Here is a 23,270-nt window from a genome sequence, read left to right on the forward strand (position 1 = left end):
GGTAGGAGACGTTCCTCGCTCCTGCGACTTCACACACAGCGATGTGTGCTGCCGCAGGAGCGAGGAACAACATCGGACCATTGCGTCAGCGTAATTATGAATTACGCCGACGCTATACTGATGATACGATTACGACGCTTTTGCGCTCGTTAATCGTATCATCCAGCCTTTACACACTGCGATGTCGCATGTGATGCCGGAAGTGCGTCATTTTCAATTTGACCCCACCGACATCGCACCTGCGATGTCGCAGTGTGCAAAGTGCCCCTTAGACATGGCAAAGGGTAAACTATTTCTTATCATACTTAAATTGCTATTGTTAACCAGCAAATTTATGTCTTTTAGTAGTGTTATATTTATTACAATGACTTTATTTTATATTTATGTATTCCTGTATTCATGTACAAAAGTTATAGCTGTAGGCTAAAGCTGTAGCAAAGACATAATTTGTTGCCACTTAAATATACTATGCATGTTTGTGTTTGTACTACTCCTTGTATCTATTGCAAGAAAGAGTCCTTTATGGCTAGATAATTTTATGAACATTGGTTTGGGTTTTGTGGTCTGTCGTGCAATCGTGATTAGTCCTTATATTACAATTCTCCTTTAGACAATTTTAAGTCCTACAAATTGTCATGGTGCTTAAAGGGATTGTCCACTCCTTGGACAACCCTTTCTCATTCCCCCTCTTTGCCCAAAATAAAATAAAAAATAAGGTTATACTCACTTCCTGTGCCACCACGGTTCCAGCAGTTGTGAGGTTGTGATGTCTTCTGACACTCACCCTCTTCCCGCCTACAGACATAAGATTAATCAACAGGAAGTTAGAGCTGCGGCTGGCCGCTCACTTCCTGTGGAGTACTCATACATCTGTAGGAGGAGAGAAACGTGCCAGTAGTGATTGGGTGTTTGTAACAGTGTGTCCCCCCAGCCTGCACCATAATGTAATCAAGCCTCAAGCAGTATTGTAACAGGTGTCCCTCCCTGGCCTATGTGTCTGGACTTTAATGTAATCAGGCCTAGGTCAACATCTAGTGGGTGACTGTGTCTTTGTTTCTTCTCCGCATGGGACTCATCCAATACAAGCCTGTAGTTCTGGAAACTTCTCCATATAAAGCCACATACTCAAAAGTGGGTGGGAACCCTTTCCCATCCAGGGGGTGGATCTATGGAGAGGTGGAAGATTCAGCCACATGTTTTGAGTTAGTTGATGCTTTGTTGGGTGAAGGGCTAGGATCTGTTGCTGAGGCCAGGTCCTGGTGCCTGTGTATGGACTATGGGACATTGAAGATCAGCTGCTACGTGGGATTGTGTTGTCTCAGCCACGCTGCTGGATTTAAGGAACTCATCTAAGGCATGTGGCATAAGGCCACCATAAAAGATAAGAGGGAGGCTATTTGCAGAGCTAAGTAGAGGGCATTGCTGGAGAGGCAGCTTGCTGTGGAAGCAGCTAGAGCCTCCAGACAGACTGTACCTACAGCACCCACCATGAGGGAATTCCCCAGAGTGTCCCGCAAGGATTTTAAGCCATTTAATGAGGCTGCAAATGACATTGAGGGCTTCTTCCAGGACTTCGAGCTCCGGTGCTGATTAATGGAAGTCCCAGAAAGGGACAGAGTGAGACACCTGGTTGGGCTCTTGGAGGGTGGAGCTGCCGAAGAATATAGAGCTATGGACCCTTGAAGGAACAGTGAGTATGGGGCGATAAAAGAGACCATTCTAAAACATTATGCCATGACCGCAGATACATACTGGGCTCAGTTCCTTACTTTAGCGTGTGATGGGGAAGTGTCTTTCAAGATGTATGATCACAGGCTCAAACAAACAGGCATGTCATCGCTGGCTGGAGGGAGAGGGAGCCTTAACTTGGGAGACCTTTCTCCAGGTCATCCTAAAAGAACAGTTCTATGCCAAGTGCCCTGCCGAGATCCGGGAATGGGTGCGTGAAAGGAAACCAGAGACAGTGGAACAAGCTTCAGCTCTAGCTGATGATTTGCTCACTATCAAGCCTCAGTGGAACAAGCTGCTACTGGATGGAGAAAAAAATGACCAGCACTCCAACACCAGAGGTTCCTTGTCCTTCAGTACCCAATGTTCCTCGACCTCCTAGGTCACCACCTCATGTGGATACCTGTTTGAATGTGCCTCCAGTTGCTCCTACCACATTTTCTGGAATGCGACGAAAGAAAGTAGAACAGCGAAAATGTTATAGCTGTGGGCATCCCGGGCATCTTTTGACCACATGCCCATCTATCCAGTGAAGTCATTCTCCAAATTGACAACCACCTTCAGCACCTGCACATCCATATCAGTCACCAAGTTCTCCTACCTACTTCTCCAGAATGCAAACTGCAAGGAGTGAAACGCAGCGCAGATGTTATTGATGTGGGCAGCCTGGCCAGCTACAAGACACTTGCCCGGCTGATCAACTGAGGAATGACCCTGCACCAAATCGACCTGTTAACTATCTACAGCCAAGTACAATGAGGGAAGAGGTGTCACCCCTTCAAGTTAACTTGCCCAATGACTCAGACACTCATGGTCGGCCACTAGGAGTTTATGGGGTTCGTGCACAGCCCCGAGTTCTTCATATCACCCAAGAAAGCACTTACAGGAGGTTTTACTGGATGGACAGAGAGTTCTTGGTTTTTGTGACTCTGGGGCGTTTCTCACAATAGCTGATCCCCGAGTGGTTCAGCCAGAGGCGAAACAGCCAGTACCAGGGTTTACCATTGAATTGGCTGGAGGACAAAGGAGAAATATCCCAAAAGCAAGTGTAGAACTGGACTTTGGCTTTGGGGTCAAGCAATGTGTTGTTGGGGTGATGAGCGGCCTGCCTGCAGATATTCTCCTAGGCAATGATGTGGGAGATCTACAATGCCGATTTGTGGGTGCAGGAAGCAGAGTTTAAGTAAAGGAGGATACATACTGGATCCCGACCCTTCAACCCTACAACTCCACCATACACTAAAGAAGATGGAGCCAACACAAAATACCGATGGATTGTCCAGACAGGAGGAGCCCTGAGTCAGGTAAGCCATGTTTACGTGTACTTGACAAGTGACCTATTGAGGTCACTAGTCCGTACACAACTTGAGGGGGGAAAGGGTTGTAACAGTGTGTCCCCCCCAGCCTGCACCATAATGTAATCAAGCCGCCAGCAGTATTGTAACAGCGTGTTCCTCCCTGGCCTATGTGTCTGGACTTTAAAGGGAAGGTATCGTCAAAAAATAAAAAAAATCAATAACTGAAAAAATGTAAAGCAATAATGTTTTAATGTTTTGTTTAAATATTATTATTTGTTTTTAATTGAGCAAAATATAAAAAAAAAATTAAAAAGTTTGATATTTTCCACTGTTAAACACTAGGGGGAGCAGCTGCTGAAATCCTACAGAAATTCCACTGCATAAAAAGCTCAGATTACAGCCTGCAGTAAAAGTGGGCGGAGTCTGCTCTCCTGTGTGTGGTGGCACGCCTCCCCCTCCCAATCTGAGTGTTTACAACAGATAACAGAGAATGACATGTAGGGACATAATGCACAGCCATTTTGTTGATGACCACAAATGTCCAAAGTGTCACCAAGGACAGCAGGAGTATCACACAGGACAGGATTAGATACACAGCTGTGCAGACAGTATTACACAGGATAGGATTAGATACACAGCCCTGCAGACAGTATCACACAGGAGAGGATTAGATACACAGCTGTGCAGACAGTATCACACAGGATAGGATTAGATACACGGCTCAGCAGACAGTATCACACAGGATAGGATTAGATACACAGCTCAGCAGACAGTATCACACAGGATAGGATTAGATACATAGCCCTGCAGACAGTATCACACAGGAGAGGATTAGATACACAGCTCAGCAGACAGTATCACACAGGATAGGATTAGATACACAGCCCTGCAGACAGTGTCACACAGGAGAGGATTAGATACACAGCTGTGCAGACAGTATCACACAGGAGAGGATTAGATACACAGCTGTGCAGACAGTATCACACAGGATAGGATTAGATACACGGCTCAGCAGACAGTATCACACAGGATAGGATTAAATACACGGCTCAGCAGACAGTATTACACAGGAGAGAATTAGATACACAGCTCAGCCGACAGTATCACACAGGGGAGGATTAGATACACAGCTCAGCAGACCGTATCACACAGGAGAGGATTAGATACACGGCTCAGCAGACAGTATCACACAGAAGATTAGATACATAGCTCAGCAGACAGTATCACACAGGATAGGATTAGATACACAGCTCAGCAGACAGTATCACACAGGATAGGATTAGATACACAGCTCAGCAGACAGTATCACACAGGATAGGATTAGATACACAGCCCTGCAGACAGTATCACACAGGAGAGGATTAGATACACAGCTCAGCAGACAGTATCACACAGGATAGGATTAGATACACAGCTGTGCAGACAGTATCACACAGGAGAGGATTAGATACACAGCTGTGCAGACAGTATCACACAGGAGAGGATTAGATACACAGCTGTGCAGACAGTATCACACAGGATAGGATTAGATACACGGCTCAGCAGACAGTATCACACAGGATAGGATTAGATACACGGCTCAGCAGACAGTATCACACAGGAGAGGATTAGATACACAGCTCAGCAGACAGTATCACACAGGAGAGGATTAGATACATGGCTCAGCAGGCAGTATCACACAGGAGAGAATTAGATACACAGCTCAGCAGACCGTATCACACAGGAGAGAATTAGATACACAGCTCAGCAGACAGTATCACACAGGATAGGATTAGATACACAGCTCAGCAGACAGTATCACACAGAAGATTAGATACACAGCTCAGCAGACAGTATCACAGAGGATAGGATTAGATACACAGCTCAGCAGACAGTATCACACAGGATAGGATTAGATAGACAGCCCTGCAGACAGTATCACACAGGAGAGGATTAGATACACAGCTGTGCAGACAGTATCACACAGGATAGGATTAGATACACGGCTCAGCAGACAGTATCACACAGGATAGGATTAGATACACAGCTCAGCAGAGAGTATCACACAGGAGAGGATTAGATACACGGCTCAGCAGACAATATCACAGGAGAGGATTAGATGCATGGCTCAGCAGACAATACCACACAGGAGAGTATTAGATACACGGCTCAACAGACAATATCACACAGGAGAGGATTAGATACACGGCTCAGCAGACAGTATCACACAGGATAGGATTAGATACACAGCTCAGCAGACAATATCACACAGGAGAGGATTAGATACACAGCTCAGCAGACAATATCACACGAGAGGATTAGATACACGGCTCAGCAGACAGTATCACACAGGATAGGATTAGATACACAGCTCAGCAGACAATATCACACAGGAGAGGATTAGATACACAGCTCAGCAGACAATATCACACGAGAGGATTAGATACACGGCTCAGCAGACAGTATCACACAGGATAGGATTAAATACACGGCTCAGCAGACAATATCACAGGAGAGGATTAGATACACGGCTCAGCAGACAGTATCACACAGGATAGGATTAGATACACGGCTCAGCAGACAATATCACAGGAGAGGATTAGATACACGGCTCAGCAGACAGTATCACACAGGATAGGATTAGATACACAGCTCAGCAGACAGTATCACAGGAGAGGATTAGATACACGGCTCAGCAGACAGTATCACACAGGATAGGATTAGATACACGGCTCAGCAGAGAGTATCACAGGAGAGGATTAGATACACGGCTCAGCAGACAGTATCACACAGGAGAGGATTAGATACACAGCTGTGCAGACAGTATCACACAGGATAGGATTAGATACACGGCTCAGCAGACAGTATCACACAGGATAGGATTAAATACACGGCTCAGCAGACAGTATTACACAGGAGAGAATTAGATACACAGCTCAGCCGACAGTATCACACAGGGGAGGATTAGATACACAGCTCAGCAGACCGTATCACACAGGAGAGGATTAGATACACGGCTCAGCAGACAGTATCACACAGGAGAGGATTAGATACATGGCTCAGCAGGCAGTATCACACAGGAGAGAATTAGATACACAGCTCAGCAGACCGTATCACACAGGAGAGAATTAGATACACAGCTCAGCAGACAGTATCACATAGGATAGGATTAGATACACAGCCCTGCAGACAGTATCACACAGGAGAGGATTAGATACACAGCTCAGCAGACAGTATCACACAGGATAGGATTAAATACACGGCTCAGCAGACAGTATTACACAGGAGAGAATTAGATACACAGCTCAGCCGATAGTATCACACAGGGGAGGATTAGATACACAGCTCAGCAGACCGTATCACACAGGAGAGGATTAGATACACAGCTCAGCAGACAGTATCACACAGGAGAGGATTAGATACATGGCTCAGCAGGCAGTATCACACAGGAGAGAATTAGATACACAGCTCAGCAGACCGTATCACACAGGAGAGAATTAGATACACAGCTCAGCAGACAGTATCACACAGGATAGGATTAGATACACAGCTCAGCAGACAGTATCACACAGAAGATTAGATACACAGCTCAGCAGACAGTATCACAGAGGATAGGATTAGATACACAGCTCAGCAGACAGTATCACACAGGATAGGATTAGATACACAGCCCTGCAGACAGTATCACACAGGAGAGGATTAGATACACAGCTGTGCAGACAGTATCACACAGGATAGGATTAGATACACGGCTCAGCAGACAGTATCACACAGGATAGGATTAGATACACGGCTCAGCAGAGAGTATCACACAGGAGAGGATTAGATACACGGCTCAGCAAACAATATCACAGGAGAGGATTAGATACACGGCTCAGCAGACAGTATCACACAGGATAGGATTAGATACACGGCTCAGCAGACAATATCACAGGAGAGGATTAGATACACGGCTCAGCAGACAGTATCACACAGGATAGGATTAGATACACGGCTCAGCAGACAATATCACAGGAGAGGATTAGATGCATGGCTCAGCAGACAATACCACACAGGAGAGTATTAGATACACGGCTCAACAGACAATATCACACAGGAGAGGATTAGATACACGGCTCAGCAGACAGTATCACACAGGATAGGATTAGATACACAGCTCAGCAGACAATATCACACAGGAGAGGATTAGATACACAGCTCAGCAGACAATATCACACGAGAGGATTAGATACACGGCTCAGCAGACAGTATCACACAGGATAGGATTAGATACACGGCTCAGCAGACAATATCACAGGAGAGGATTAGATACACGGCTCAGCAGACAGTATCACACAGGATAGGATTAGATACACGGCTCAGCAGACAATATCACACAGGAGAGGATTAGATACACAGCTCAGCAGACAGTATCACACGAGAGAGTTAGATACACGGCTCAGCAGACAGTATCACACAGGATAGGATTAGATACACAGCTCAGCAGACAGTATCACAGGAGAGGATTAGATACACGGCTCAGCAGACAGTATCACACAGGATAGGATTAGATACACGGCTCAGCAGAGAGTATCACAGGAGAGGATTAGATACACGGCTCAGCAGACAGTATCACACAGGATAGGATTAGATACACGGCTCAGCAGACAATATCACAGGAGAGGATTAGATACACGGCCCAGCAGACATTATCACACAGGAGAGTATTAGATACACGGCTCAACAGACAATATCACACAGGAGAGGATTAGATACATGGCTCAGCAGACAGTACACACAGGATAGGATTAGATACACAGCTCAGCAGACAATATCACACAGGAGAGGATTAGATACACAGCTCAGCAGACAATATCACACGAGAGAGTTAGATACACGGCTCAGCAGACAGTATCACACAGGATAGGATTAGATACACGGCTCAGCAGACAATATCACACGAGAGGATTAGATACACGGCTCAGCAGACAGTATCACACAGGATAGGATTAGATACACGGCTCAGCAGACAATATCACAGGAGAGGATTAGATACATGGCTCAGCAGACAGTATCACACAGGATAGGATTAGATAAACGGCTCAGCAGACAATATCACAGGAGAGGATTAGATACACGGCTCAGCAGACAGTATCACACAGGATAGGATTAGATTGACGGCTCAGCAGACAATATCACACAGGAGAGGATTAGATACACGGCTCAGCAGACAATATCACACAGGAGAGAATTAGATACACGGCTCAGCAGACAGTATCACACAGGATAGGATTAGATACACGGCTCAGCAGACAGTATCACACAGGAGAGGATTAGATACACGGCTCAGCAGACAGTATCACACAGGAGAGGATTAGATACACGGCTCAGCAGACAGTATCACTGGTACACACACAGGTACTCACATGCAGTGGCGCGCACACACACACACACCACCCCTGATGGGGACCTTGTGCCACACACACACACTGCGGCGGGCAGAGCTGCGGGAGCTGAGGCGGCGGGCAGAGCTGCGGGAGCTGCGGCGGCGGGAAGAGCTGGGGGAGCTGCGAAGGCGGGCAGAGCTGCGGGAGCTGCAGCGGGGGGCTTAGGAGAACGGAGGGAAGGGGGTGTCATTGGAGACGGTAATGGCGGGGGGAGGGGCGGCTTCTGTAGCGGGGGCAGAGCAGGGGCTGGGGAGAATGGAGGGATGGGATGTCACCGGAGACTGTAACAGGGGAGGGGAGGGAAGGGGGCCTGTACTCACATATCCCGGCGGTTGGCAGGGGTAAAGTGGAGTAAACAGCACACGCTGTGAGCTCCACAATAATGGCGCTGGTCTCCTCCCTCTGCTGTGAACTGGACAGCCCAGGGGGCACGTCCAAGTCACAGCAGATGCCCACTGTAACGTACAGCATGGGGTCGGAGCCCGACTATCAGAGTCTATGCACAGGGGCTGCCATAAAGGAAGGAGTTACTCTCGTTACACACACGGCAAATCCAGCATGACAGCCCCCAGTGCCTCCAGGAAAATAAGAATTAAATAAAAACTAAATAAGCTGCGATTTTCATTTTATATTAGAAATACTTGATTTCATGATCACTATTTTTAATACAAAAATAAAAAACCGCGATACCTTTCCTTTAATGTTATCAGGCCTAGGTCAACATCTAGTGGGCAACTTTGTCTTTGTTCTTCTCCGCATGGGACTCAACCAATACAAGCCTGTAGTTCTGGAAACTTCTTATAAAGCCACATACTCAATATTGGGTGTGAACCCTTTCCCATCCAGGGGGTGGATCTATGGAGAGGTGGAAGATTCAGCCGCCTGTTTTGAGTTAGTTGATGCTTTGGTGGGTGAAGGGCTAGGATCTGTTCCTGAGGCCAGGTCCTGGTTCCTGTGTATGGACTATGGGACATTGAAGATCAGCTGCTACGTGGGATTGTGTTGTCTCAGCTACGCTGCTGGATTTAAGGAACTCATCCAAGGACTATTGTTGCTGGCGTCGGATTGCTGGGTGGAGCCCCCGGATCTGTTTCCTTTGTGTGGACTCATTGTGGACTCTAAAGAACCATTTGCAGATTGTATGTTCTATGCTCCCTGACTCAATAAATCTCGTTGGATTGTTCTTCGGACTGGTGTCCCTGCCTGCTCTGTTGCACACCTCGTCACAGTGTTAGGCTCGTGTGACATCACCACCTCACATGAACCCCGGGAATGATCCTCTGGAACCATGTAGGCACATGTTGTGAGCATAATCTTTTTTATTTTAATGGGGCTAAACATGGGCAATGACTGCTTGTAAACCTGGCCCTTGTCAGCCTTATTAACACTCTCAGTTCTACACATATTGAAGCTAGCTTTCAGGCTTACATTACAGAGTATAACCACCTCTGTGATATATATCTCCCCTTCATGATGTGTCCGGTGTCCATCTTACACTGCTTTTTACTGTTTTCCCAATAAATGTTGAAAGGTTAAAAGAGATGGACCTGGGTCTTTTTTCAACCTATTAACTATACTGCAAAGTTTTATTTCTGAAGCCTCAGATGTTGGATTACCTGTCATTTCTCACCGTCTATGCCATACACATGTTTATTTTTGGGAGGTCAAAGTTAAGGAAAATCTGTGAACAGGTTTGCACTGTATGATATTAGGGCAGTATAACGTAGTGATTTTAGCGGTGTCTCACTTCTCTATAATTATTTTGCAATTGTAGCAGGTGCAGTGAAAACTGAGTGCTGTCTAAGCCTTTAATTGACAGCTTTTTAGAATTATTGTGGATAGGGAAATAAAATGTCAGTCAGCAGTAAGGGAGTACTCCACTCATGAATACAGAGGACTCCACAGCTCACGCACACATCATTAAGTGGTCTCCTAAGTTTGCGTAAACTTAAAGCCAGGGAAAAAGAAAGAAAACAGTGGTGAGCTGGGTAAGCGGAAAGCAATACAAAAGTTTAGAGCATACAAATCAAATAACAGTTAGCACGTTTCACATACAATCACAGAATGCTGTCATAAACAAATCCTTTTAAGAATAACCCAATCCTGGTCTTTCCGTTTGTTGCCCTTACTTATACCTTCACAATTTATTTACGATAGAGGTTAACTAATGTGGGGACAGCCCTTTGAAATGCACCGCACCGACAGTTAACTTTAGTAATTAACTATCCTCTCTCTCAGTATCGTAACTGATGGCGGGAAGCAACAGCCTGGCTCACTTGGATACCTCTCTGGAACAAATGTTTGTTTCTTAGTCTCTGGTTCTTGACGTCCAATCTTTGGTGTTTGACTGCTTAGTCTAATCCTCTTCTGGTAACAATGTTTGGTCTTCAGGTTGCTCTGGCTATGGTATTTGGTTTTCAAGTTGCTCTGGCAATAATAGTCAGTGTACAGACAGTAGGGTCAGTGGGTGCTCTTGTCCGCTGGCTTGGCTGTTTTCAGAAAGACTGTACAGAACTGGACTTATCCCACTTAACACCTACACTCCTTCCCCATGGGCAGAACACTACTCAGACAAGATAGGGCGAGGGAACCATACATTGATAAGATTTTATCGGTTCACCAACAGGCAAAAACATATCATACATTCCTTGCAAGAACATATGATGGCACAAGCAACAATCTCACTTTTCAGCTGGCTCGCTAGGGAATAGAATCTTTAAGACTTTGGGACTATTAGGGCCAACTATCCCAGTCAGCAGTGTTATGATCAGCTAACTGTGGAAGATTACAAAATACTCCCATTGGTGAAAAAACACCAATAAAACAGGAGTAGTTGGAACCTGGGCTGACCTCAATCCCCTAACTATCAGACTACACTAGAAGTAGCCGTGGAGCATTCCTAAAAACCTTGACACCTCGTCACAGCCTGAGAAACTAGCTACACCTCACAGAAAGAAATGAGGAAATCTACCTTGCCTCAGAGTAGTCCCCAAAGGAGTAGATAGCCCCCCACATATAAAGATTACGGTGATGTAGGAAAACACAATACACAGATAGGAAAAATAGATTTAGCAAAGGCAAGGCCCAACTAACTTGATACAAAGAAAAGGAAAGGAAACTGATTGTGGTCAGTGCAAAATCCCTATAGAAAAATACCAAACTCCTGATAGTAAAAAATGGCCCTGGAGGTCGAACGACCTCACCCCTACTATGTCAAGTACTCCTGTAAATAATGGGAGAACAAAATACAAAAAAACTCCCACAAAAATACAGAAGAGCAAATAATCGAATTAGACAGGGAGAAAATCCCTTTTCCTGCAGGTGAGCTAGTAAAGGGGGAACCCCCATGCTCACAACACAAAAGAAACCGAGCTTCCCCTGCAAGAAAACAAATACAAAGCAAAACAAGGAAAACAACCACCCTAAGGTGTAAACCAGGAAACAAGGAAAAAAACTGAGACCTTATCTGCAGAAGTCTTGCTCAGGGAAACAGGGACAGACAGAACTCCAAGCCAGGAACAGAGATTGAGGAACATACAATTATAACCGGCGCCGGCAAGGCAAAAAGTGCTATCCTATATAGACCAGACTTGTCTGCAATACAATGTGTGCAGAATTATTAGTCAAGTTGTATTTTAGAGGATTTTTTTTTTATTATTATTGATCAACAAGAATGATATTGATAGTAGCAAGCTTACACAGGCAACCGAATTGACCAAATCTGGGTTTCCAAGTTAATTTGTGAGCTCAGCATTGAGCAGTGAAACAGGTTTGTGATCCTCCAGCTGGAACCATCCTCTAGAATGAATGTGGTGACAGGAGCAAGGCCCTTTTTATACCCCTCTTTTCTAATTTCAGGATATCCTGTCTTACAGGATTGGTGGGAGATGGTTGTTCTCTAATTGGTCGCTAGTTAAATCCGACTGCATAATTTTCCTCTGATTGATGTAGTCAAACGGGCTGAGACATACCACACTTAAAAGACAATAGGGCTGCGGTCAGTCTGACATGAAACAATTGCTAACTTCTCTTCATTTCCCAAACAAAGGAACAATATGTCTGGCCTAATTAAGAACAGTTCACCTCCCCCCACAAGTGCCCAGATGCTGAGTCTTCACAGTCAGTCTTCGAGTTCCTCTGGCGGGTCTTTGGGTCCCTCTGGGCTCAACACACTTCCCGATGATTCCACCACAGGTGACACGGGTCTCACCTGCTGCACAAACGTGTGCTCCCTTGGTAATCTTGGCAACAACTTCGCCTTCTCCCTGCCGGGCCAGCCTTTTATATTTTGGAATTGCGCGACAGTTGTCACCTTACTCGGCGTCCCCCTCTAACTCTTCCCTCGAGGAAACACACTTCTTACAGTTCACTTCTTGGCGGTTCTTGTCCCCTGAGAGATGGCAATGTCGGTGTGCAGATGCAGTGAGACAATGAATAGAAGTATCTTCCTCTGACCACCCTCTTACACTTTGGTTCATGCTTCAACAAATTTTCTATGAAATTGCAAGTTACTGCGCACACCGCTATATTCAGGATTTATGACACTTCATTTCATATTGCTTTCAGGCATGACAGCATAAATCTGCTGGCAGATTTCCTTTAATGTCTGCAAGTAATCATGCATTTACTTTCCGACTTGAATAGTTCATTACATAGGTTTGAAGAGCTAATGGTTATTTTGGTGGTGGGGTAAGTGTTATGATGGCACTGTTCATGGCAGCCCTGTAGACGTTAATAGGGCTTCCTCAGACAGTCATAGCTCAAGCCACTCTGTTTACCAGATCCCAGTGGTTGCCCTAGCCTCAACCCTTTAACCCCTGTATAGAGATCTGGACTTAAACAGGGGCCCCTGCTTTTAGGTCACTGAGTAGGCTGCCAGCTAGTGAATCAAGCTGAAGGCAAGGAGGGTCATCACGCAACTTCGGTAACAGTAGGTTGAATTCAAAGGCAGGATCTTTAGGCAGGATAATCGTCAGAAAATTGGCTGAGGTTAAAAATAGCTAAATACATGTAGAACACAAACACATAGACAGCTGAACCAAAGTAGTTTTCACTATAATTGGCACTGGAAACTGACTTTCAGGAGTGGAAATAAAGAGCATCCCCACCCAGGGCTGACAGCATGGAGGAACACTAACTAGCTAGGTATTAAACCAAAGCTTATAGGCTGGATGGAACTACAAGTCCCAGGAGTAAACAGGGCACCTGTATTGTGTTTCTCCATTTCTCACCAACTGAAGCAGACACAGATGGGCAGCCACGGATTGTGCTTTCAGAGTTTTTTCCTTTTTGACATCACTCATGATACATTGATTGTGTTGCTGCAATGGTCTTGTTTTTTCTCTTTCTCATTCTTTGCAATGCACACAAGTTTTTATTTGATTCTGCTTTTTCTTTTAGGAAAACCCTACCTATAAGGGGGATGCCCCTGAGTCTAAGTCTGGATCATCTTATGTGGTAACGTCATCTGTAAGTATTGTTTCCCTTAAAATAAAGAACACAATCTATCATATTGCAGCTTGACCTTGAAAAGTGCAATATAAGCTCAAATATTTTTCATTACTTACCAAGGAAAAATGTAATGCAACTGAGTCTTCACAATCTATAGTACAAAGATGAAACTGCCATGTAAAATAGTGAAGGATGTAGACATCTGGAGAGCAATCCTTTGCTCTATTACTTGCACAGGAACAAAACCTACATTCCTGAAATGACATATCTAGTCCATCTCCCCTGCGAGAGGAAGTTAATCTAGATCTCTCAAGCTAATACCCAATGCTGCCATTTCATTTTTCTGTTTGCTTTGTGCTAATTTTACCAAGGTGCACCATGTAACTGTGCTGCTGTATTAAAAAACAAATAGGACTGCGAAGCATCCCTGGAGAATGGTTAGCTAGCGTCTCAGTCTTTGAAAAGTGACCTTTTTGTGCCGTATTTTATTTATGCTTTCTTTTTTCCTCCCGACATAATCTACATGTTCTTCTATTATTAAAAGCTGCCTTAATATTTCATCTCCTTCTTGTAATGTCTCTCTGTTGTTTTATACTTATTATACTACATCCGTTAAATTTCAGACTTTCTGCCTTCTTTTCCCTGGGTTTTCCTGAATTATTTAACCTCTCCATAAATTCAACATCTCACAGTACATTTATTACTTTTCTTTCTCTTGGTTTTTTCCCTTCTTCATCTCTCAATTTTCAGCCTCTACCATCTCTCCATTGACCACCGATCTTCTCTCAGGTAGTGAACAGTCGCCCCAATCGCAGGAATGCTGGGGAGAAGATTAAGTATCGCCTTGTCGCTGTACCGCATGGCAATGACATTGCCTCACTCTTTGAACTAGATCCAACTACTCTACAGAAGACGGATTCATCTGTGCCCAGGTACCTTCAATATGTCATAAAGTGATTATGTATGGAGACAAATTCTCCTCCTGCTCTGCTCTTATTTCTAGTGTTGCCTCCTAGGGCTTGTTGTAATAGGTTATTTGAATTGCTGTGTGTAAATTCTGTTTTATTAGCCTGTAGTACATCTGTAGCCTATTGTTTCAATTCCCTTACAGTAAAATAGAACTTCCTAGCATTACTCTCGAGCATACCTCTTTGAAGCTACAGGTCATGTCCTCTTTTTCCAGTCTCTTTTATCCATGATAATAAGAACATCCTGAACCTTGGTGAAACTTTTGATGTACTTATGTGTCCTTTTTTATACTAGACTGCGAAAGTTAGCTGCCAGATACTTTACTGAAAAGGACGTAGATCCAAAAGTTCTGGATTTACACCCCTATAGTTAAGTAATAGTCTGACAGGTGCCAACAGAAGTCAGTACAGAGAGATTCTTCAATCTCTTTTCGCAATAAGTGGGGACACCTTATATTTCAAGTCATAAGATTTCACTATGAGAATGAAGCTGTCACCGAGTTTGTGACATAAAAGACAGGGTTTTTTTTATCAATTGTTATATGCTGTGTAGTTTTTTGCCTTTTTGACTTAAAAAAATCTGTTGCTCAAAACTCAAAGCCTTCGAGCAGCCTATCAGGCAACACATTTGCTATTCTAGGCTCATTGTGGTGATGTGACTCTGACATTAAGTATTCAGTTCACATGCCTTTGATTTACTTTGCAATATAATCATAAAATAGCTTATAGTTTCTGGAAAAGGAGGGAGAATTTTGTGTTTTGTGCACCTCTTCTCTTGTGTGAGTCACAAACAATACTGTGCCCTTCCATGTTTCTGACGATCTAGAGGCCTAAAATTGGCTGTGTACTTGCCTTACTTGCCTATAAGTTTTGTCTCTCTTTTGCTAGAATACAATGTGTGAGTGTCTGCCTATGCTCTTTTTGATGTCAATAGCATCCCCAAATATTAATTGATACCTGTATGCACCTCTGATGGGACTTAGGTGTCCAGTCTGCAGACTAACTTTCATTGCTTGTTATCTTTGGTCAGAAACTCATTTGTGAGGCTACGACATTTGTGCACCAACACATGGATTCAGAGCACCAACGTCCCCATAGATGTGGATGAAGAACGGCCAATACGTCTGATGGTAAAGTCACATAAACACTTTGGATACATGTGTTTTCTGAAGAGCTTTTTTTGAGATATAGTTGTCTTTTAACCGCTTAAGGATGTAGTCAATTTTCGCTTTAGTGTTTTCATTTTTTCTCTCCCCTTCTTCCAAGGACCAATAACCTTGTTAGTTTTCATTTGACTTGGCCACACAATGCCTTCTTTTTAGTGTGATGAAGTATAGTTTTGAATGACACTATTCATTTTACTTTACATTGTACTGGAAAGCGTGAAAAAACATTCCAACTGGGATGAAATGGTGAAAAAATGCAATTCCTTCATTGATTTTTGTATTTTGTATTTGCAATTCTCTTTTTTTTCAGTAAAAATGACCTTTCAATATGATTTTTATATCAATAATTATGGCAATACCAAAATTACATGCATTTTTTTTAAAGTGGTGAAATTTCTTTTTAAGTTTGCTAAAAAAAATTGCTTTCTGTCTCCATTTTCCAAGACTCATAAAGTTTTTATTTTTCCATTTGTTGACCTGTTTTTTGCATCCTGAGCTGACAGTTACAGAGTCATGCAAAAGTTTGGACACCCCTTTTCAAAATTACTGTTATTGTCAACAGTTATTAAAGGGAACCAATCACCAGGATTTTAGTATATAACCTAAAGCCAGTGCTATACTGGCACTATCAGGCTGATTCTATATATACCTGTAGTGGTCAGCTCAGATGTTTAGGTTTTGAAATCCAAGAAAGTAACGATTATAAAATCGGCAGCTGCTTGAGTGATAGCAGCTGAGGATCAGATAATATCTGCGGGGGTATTCATATTTATCACATCCCCCTGTTAGAATTAGCATAAGTATTCTACAATTGATTTACTTTTTCACTAGCAGGACCTGTGTGAGGTCATACCTAGTGTTGACTATTCGTACACACTATGCTGTCAGCCAGTACTGTCCGCTATTTGCATATTCGTTATGAGTAGTGGGCGCAATATAAATCAATGGGAAATACTCGCTATGTAGCAAGTAATCCAAAAGCCGTACTTTTCGTGCAAGTAGCGAATAGTACGGCTTTCAGGTTACTCACTACTTAGCGAGTATTTCCCATTGACTTACATTGCGCCCGCTACTCATAACGAATATGCGAGTAACGGACAGTACTCTCTAATAGCATAGCGAGTACGAATAGTTAACTACTCTCTCAACACTAGTCATACCCATGTGATAAGAAGGGGTGGGGCCTCAGCCAACAAAAATGTTGCTTAGTGGTATCAGCTTTGTTGGCTGAGGCCCGGTCCCTTCTGGTCACATGGGAATGACCTCACACAGGTCCTGCAAGTGAAAAAGTGAATCAATGGTATAATTCTTATGCTAATTCTAACAGGGGGAGGGGATAACTATGAATACCCCTCAGCTATTATCTGATCCTCACCTGCTGTCACTCAAGAAGCTGATAATATTATAAACTTTACTTTCTTGGATTTCAAAACCTAAACATCCGAGCTGATCACTAAAGGTATGTAGCGAATCAGCCTGATAGTGCCAGTATAGCACTGGCATTAGGTTATATACGAAAATCCTGGTGATCGGTTCCCTTTAAGCAAGTTGAAGATTAAATAATCTTTAAAACGCATAAAGTTAAAGATGACACATTTCCTTTGTATTTAGGGAAAAAAAATTATATATTTTAATTTTTTACATTTTTTAATTAACAAAAAAGAAAAATGGGCCAATGCAAAAGTTTGGGCACCCTGCATAGTTAGTGCCTATTACCCCCCTTCCTTTGGCAAGTATCACAGCTTGTAAACGCTTTTTATAGACAGCCAATAGTCTTTCAATTCTTGTTTGAGGGATTTCATCTATTCTCCTTTCGAAAAGTCTTAAAGCTCGGTGTGAGTCCTGGGTCGTTTTGCATGCACTGCTCTTTTGACGTCTAGTCACAGATTTTCAACAATGCCCAGATCAAGGGACTGTGTAAAACCTTCATCTTGCGCCTTTTGGAGTAGTCTATTGTAAAGCAGTGGCACGAGGTGGTAGTCACGGGCAAGAGATTCCCTCCGGTAGGTATACTGACCCCACTAACAGTGCTGTGGTCCTGGCTGGGTGTGAGGATACATACGGTGCCGTTCATACCTTTCAGGAGGCTGCTTCTTGCCAGGACCGGATCGTGGAGGAAACTGAGATGCAGGCTTCTTGTTATTATTATTATTATTATTATTTATTATTATAGCGCCATTTATTCCATGGCGCTTTACAAGTGAAAGGGTATACGTACAACAATCATTAACAGTACATAACAGACTGGTACAGGAGGAGAGAGGACCCTGCCCGCGAGGGCTTACAGTCTACAGGGAATGGGTGATGGTACAATAGGTGAGGACAGAGCTGGTTGCACAGTGGTCTACTGGACTGAGGGCTATTGTAGGTTGTAGGCTTGTTGGAAGAGGTGGGTCTTGAGGTTCCTCTTGAAGCTTTCCACGGTAGGGGAGAGTCTGATGTGCTGAGGTAGAGCGTTCCAGAGTATGGGGGATGCACGGGAGAAATCTTGTACGCGATTGTGGGAAGAGGAGATAAGGAAGGAGCAGAGAAGGAGATCTTGTGAGGATCTGAGGTTGCGTGCAGGTAGGTACCGGGAGACTAGGTCACAGATGTAGGGAGGAGACAGGTTGTGCATGGCTTTGTATGTCATGGTTAGTGTTTTGAACTGGAGTCGTTAGGTGATGGGAAGCCAGTGAAGGGATTGGCAGAGTGGCGAGGCTGGATAGTAGTGAGGGGAGAGGTGGATTAAGCGGGCCGCAGAGTTTAGGATAGATTGCAGGGGTGCAAGAGTGTTGGAAGGGAGGCCAGAGAGCAGGAGGTTGCAGTAGTCGAGGCGGGAGATGATGAGGGCATGCACTAATGTTTTTGCTGATTCTTGGTTAAGGAAAGCACGGATCCGGGAGATGTTTTTGAGTTGTAATCGGCATGAGGTGAAGAGGGCTTGGATGTGTGGCTTGAAGGATAGAGCAGAGTCGAGGGTCACTCCAAGGCAACGAGCTTGTGAGACTGGGGAGAGTGAGCAACCATCGAGTTTGATGGAAAGGCTTGTTGGAGGAGATGAGTGAGGAGGAGGAAAGACAATGAATTCTGTTTTGTCCATGTTAAGTTTTAGGAATCGCACAGAGAAGAAGGATGAAATAGCAGACAGACATTGTGGGATTCTGGTTAGTAGAGAGGTAATGTCAGGTCCAGAGAGGTAGATCTGTGTGTCATCGGCATAGAGATGATACTGGAAGCCGTAGGACTCAATGAGCTGTCCCAGGCCGAAGGTGTAGATGGAGAACAGCAGGGGTCCAAGAACTGAGCCTTGGGGAACACCGACAGATAGGGGGCGAGATGAGGAAGTGGTGTGAGAATGGGAGACGCTGAAAGTTCGGTCGGTTAGGTATGAGGATATCCAAGATAGGGCCAAGTCTGTGATGCCCAGAGATGAGAGAATCTGTAGTAGGAGGGAATGGTCTACTGTGTCGAATGCAGAGGACAGGTCCAGGAGGAGGAGGACAGAGTAGTGTCGCTTGGCTTTGGCGGTTAGTAGGTCGTTAGTGACTTTAGTTAGGGCAGTTTCAGTGGAATGATGCAGTCGGAAGCCAGATTGTAGCTGGTCAAAGAGAGAGCAGGAGGAGAGGTATGAGGACAGTTCAAGATGGACATGCTGTTCTAGTAGTTTTGAGGCATAGGGGAGAAGGGATATGGGGCGATAGTTTGACACAGAGGATGGGTCAAGGGAGGGCTTTTTGAGGATGGGTGTAATGGAGGCATGTTTAAAGCATGAAGGGAATACACCAGTTGTTAGTGATAGGTTGAAGAGATGGGTTAGGGCTGGGATGAGGACTGCGGTGATGTTGGGGATGAGGTGCGATGGGAGGGGGTCCAGTGCACAGGTGGTTAGATGTGATCTTGAGAGTAGAGTGGAGAGATTGTTTTCTGTCATGGTGGAGAAGCTGGATTTGGAGGAAGAGGGCTGAGTAGCTATGATGAGGGGCTGTGGTGATTGTGGGCCAAGGCTTGCTCTGATGTTGTCAACCTTCTGCTTGAAGAAAGAGGCAAAGTCTTCAGCTGAGAGGAGAGGAGAGGGAGGTGGTGCTGGAGGACGGAGGAGAGAATTAAAAGTGTTGAATAGCTGTTTAGGGTTGTGAGAGAGAGAGGATATGAGGGATGAGAAGTAGGTTTGTTTTGCAGCAGTGAGTGTGGACTTGAAAGTGGTGAGGGACTCTTTATATGCAATGAAGTGCTCAGTGGAATGAGACCTCTTCCATCTGTGCTCAGCAATTCTGGAAGCCCGTCTCAGTTCTTTAGTCTGACTGGTGTGCCAGGGTTGCCTGTTGATTGTGCGGGTTTTGGTGTGTGTGAGGGGGGCGGCTGATTCGAGAGCTGCAGAGATTGTAGTGTTGTATAAAGTTGCAGCAGCATCTGCATCGTGTAGAAATGCAATGTCTGTGAGAGGGAGAAGGGACTGAGAAAGGGCGTGTAAATCAATGTGTTTGATATTTCTGCGAGGGTGTGAGAGTTTGTGGAGGGGGAGTTGTGTAGTTGGAGAAGAGTGGGAAGAGAATGTGAGTTGGTTGTGGTCAGACAGGGGGAGAGGTGAGTTAGAGTGGTTAGATAGGGAACAGAGGCGAGTGAAGATGAGGTCCAGCGTGTGGCCATCTTTGTGAGTGGCTGCAGAAGACCATTGGGTGAGGCCGAAGGAGGCAGCGAGTGTTAGAAGTTTGGAGACAGATGAGTGGGAAGTGTCAATGGGGATATTGAAATCACCCATAATGATGGTGGGGATGTCGTTGGAAAGGAAGTGTAGTAGCCAGGTGGTGAAATGATCAAAAAAGGCAGTGGCTGGCCCTGGAGGGCGGTAAATGACAGCCAGTTGAAGGTTGGAGGGGGCGTAGATGCGAACGGAGTGCACCTCAAAAGATGGGAGAGTAACCGAGGGTGGTAGTGGAATTGGTGTAAAGCAGCATTGGTCGGACAGGAGCAAACCAACTCCTCCACCATGCTTGTTACTGGGGCGGGTGGTGTGAGAGAGTTGGAAACCGCCATAAGAAAGTGCAGCAGGAGAGGCAGTGTCAGAGGGGGTGAGCCAGGTTTCAGTGATGGCGAGGAAAGAGAGTTTATTAGTGATGAAAAGATCATGAATGTAGGATAGTTTGTTTCAGACAGAGCGAGCGTTCCATAGAGCTCCTGTTAGTGGGACTGGGGGAGCGGGGGTCGGGTGAATGTGTATGAGGTTTGAGAGGGTGCGGAAATTTGTGTTAAGTTGTGGATGTGGGTTTGAAGTGACAATAGGGATGTGGTGAGGAGGACCAGGATTTTGAGCAATATCCCCAGCAGTGAGGAGAAGCAGTGAGAGTGTTAGTAGGTGAGAGCAGGAGAGGACGTGAGGTGGCCGTGAGTGTCTGGAGACTCTGGGTGTAATATTGAGGAAAATGTCTGAGGGGAAGGTGAGATGGGTGGGGAGGATGGAGGGAGAGATGAAAAGTTCATTACTGGGTTTAGGGATCAGAGGGGGCAGTAAAAAGTGATGTATTATAGAGGTGAAAGTTAATAGACACACGAACATTGTTTACATTGACTATGTGGTCAAATACCTTCCGGTCCCTTCCGGCCCAATTCTGGCCTAATTCAATGCATCATACTTATATGGTGCATACTTGTCATGGGGCAGACAAAGTCTTTGGGCAGACTTTGGGCTGTCCCATTATATACACATACAAGTGCATTCAGCTGTGAAGGGGTGGGGTGCAACAAGAACCCCTTGATCACTCAATCAAAGAAGCCAGATACAGCATCACATAGGCAAAATAAACAAAGGTCATAAAAGGAAGGTGGGGGAACATGGGGGGGAGGTCACAGATGCTGGAGCATGCCAGGGAGATATTGAAGCAAAGAGGGAACAGGTCAGGTATATTGGAAAAGCAGGATGAAGGAATTGACATACCATGTTTTAAAACCTACAGCAGACAGAAGGGGATAGCAGGTCAGTTCATGGAAAAGCAGGATGAAGGAATTGACATACCATGTTTTAAAACCTATAGCAGGTCAGTTCATGGAAAAGCAGGATGAAGGAATTGACATACCTGTGGGGAGATAGACATGGTGATTAGATGATGGCAGAGAAGTGATGGTAGAATACCATGTGCATCATAATAATATCTCTGGCCTAATTCAATGCATCATACTTATATGGTGCATACTTGTCATGGGGCAGACAAAGTCTTTGGGCAGACTTTGGGCTGTCCCATTATATACACATACAAGTGCATTCAGCTGTGAAGGGGTGGGGTGCAACAAGAACCCCTTGATCACTCAATCAAAGAAGCCAGATACAGCATCACATAGGCAAAATAAACAAAGGTCATAAAAGGAAGGTGGGGGAACATGGGGGGGAGGTCACAGATGCTGGAGCATGCCAGGGAGATATTGAAGCAAAGAGGGAACAGGTCAGGTATATTGGAAAAGCAGGATGAAGGAATTGACATACCATGTTTTAAAACCTACAGCAGACAGAAGGGGATAGCAGGTCAGTTCATGGAAAAGCAGGATGAAGGAATTGACATACCTGTGGGGAGATAGACATGGTGATTAGATGATGGCAGAGAAGTGATGGTAGAATACCATGTGCATCATAATAATATCTCTGGCCTAATTCAATGCATCATACTTATATGGTGCATACTTGTCATGGGGCAGACAAAGTCTTTGGGCAGACTTTGGGCTGTCCCATTATATACACATACAAGTGCATTCAGCTGTGAAGGGGTGGGGTGCAACAAGAACCCCTTGATCACTCAATCAAAGAAGCCAGATACAGCATCACATAGGCAAAATAAACAAAGGTCATAAAAGGAAGGTGGGGGAACATGGGGGGGAGGTCACAGATGCTGGAGCATGCCAGGGAGATATTGAAGCAAAGAGGGAACAGGTCAGGTATATTGGAAAAGCAGGATGAAGGAATTGACATACCATGTTTTAAAACCTACAGCAGACAGAAGGGGATAGCAGGTCAGTTCATGGAAAAGCAGGATGAAGGAATTGACATACCTGTGGGGAGATAGACATGGTGATTAGATGATGGCAGAGAAGTGATGGTAGAATACAATGTGCATCATAATAATATCTCTGGCCTAATTCAATGCATCATACTTATATGGTGCATTCTTGTCATGGGGCAGACAAAGTCTTTGGGCAGACTTTGGGCTGTCCCATTATATACACATACAAGTGCATTCAGCTGTGAAGGGGTGGGGTGCAACAAGAACCCCTTGATCACTCAATCAA

General features: G+C 44.7%; 1 protein-coding gene across 2 annotated transcripts in view; it reads left to right on the plus strand.

The window, feature by feature from the left end:
- The window catches only part of ITPR3 (inositol 1,4,5-trisphosphate receptor type 3), a 483,832-nt gene that overhangs the window by 121,772 nt on the left and 338,790 nt on the right, over positions 1 to 23,270 (plus strand). For both annotated transcript variants that reach the window (XM_075335858.1, XM_075335859.1), the window contains exons 10-12: positions 13,832 to 13,900; positions 14,672 to 14,814; positions 15,881 to 15,980. In XM_075335858.1, coding sequence (XP_075191973.1) covers positions 13,832 to 13,900; positions 14,672 to 14,814; positions 15,881 to 15,980 — 312 coding nt within the window. The remainder of the gene's footprint in view (positions 1 to 13,831; positions 13,901 to 14,671; positions 14,815 to 15,880; positions 15,981 to 23,270) is intronic.

This window comes from Anomaloglossus baeobatrachus, chromosome 2 (assembly GCF_048569485.1).
Source record: "Anomaloglossus baeobatrachus isolate aAnoBae1 chromosome 2, aAnoBae1.hap1, whole genome shotgun sequence".
NCBI lineage: Eukaryota > Metazoa > Chordata > Amphibia > Anura > Aromobatidae > Anomaloglossus > Anomaloglossus baeobatrachus.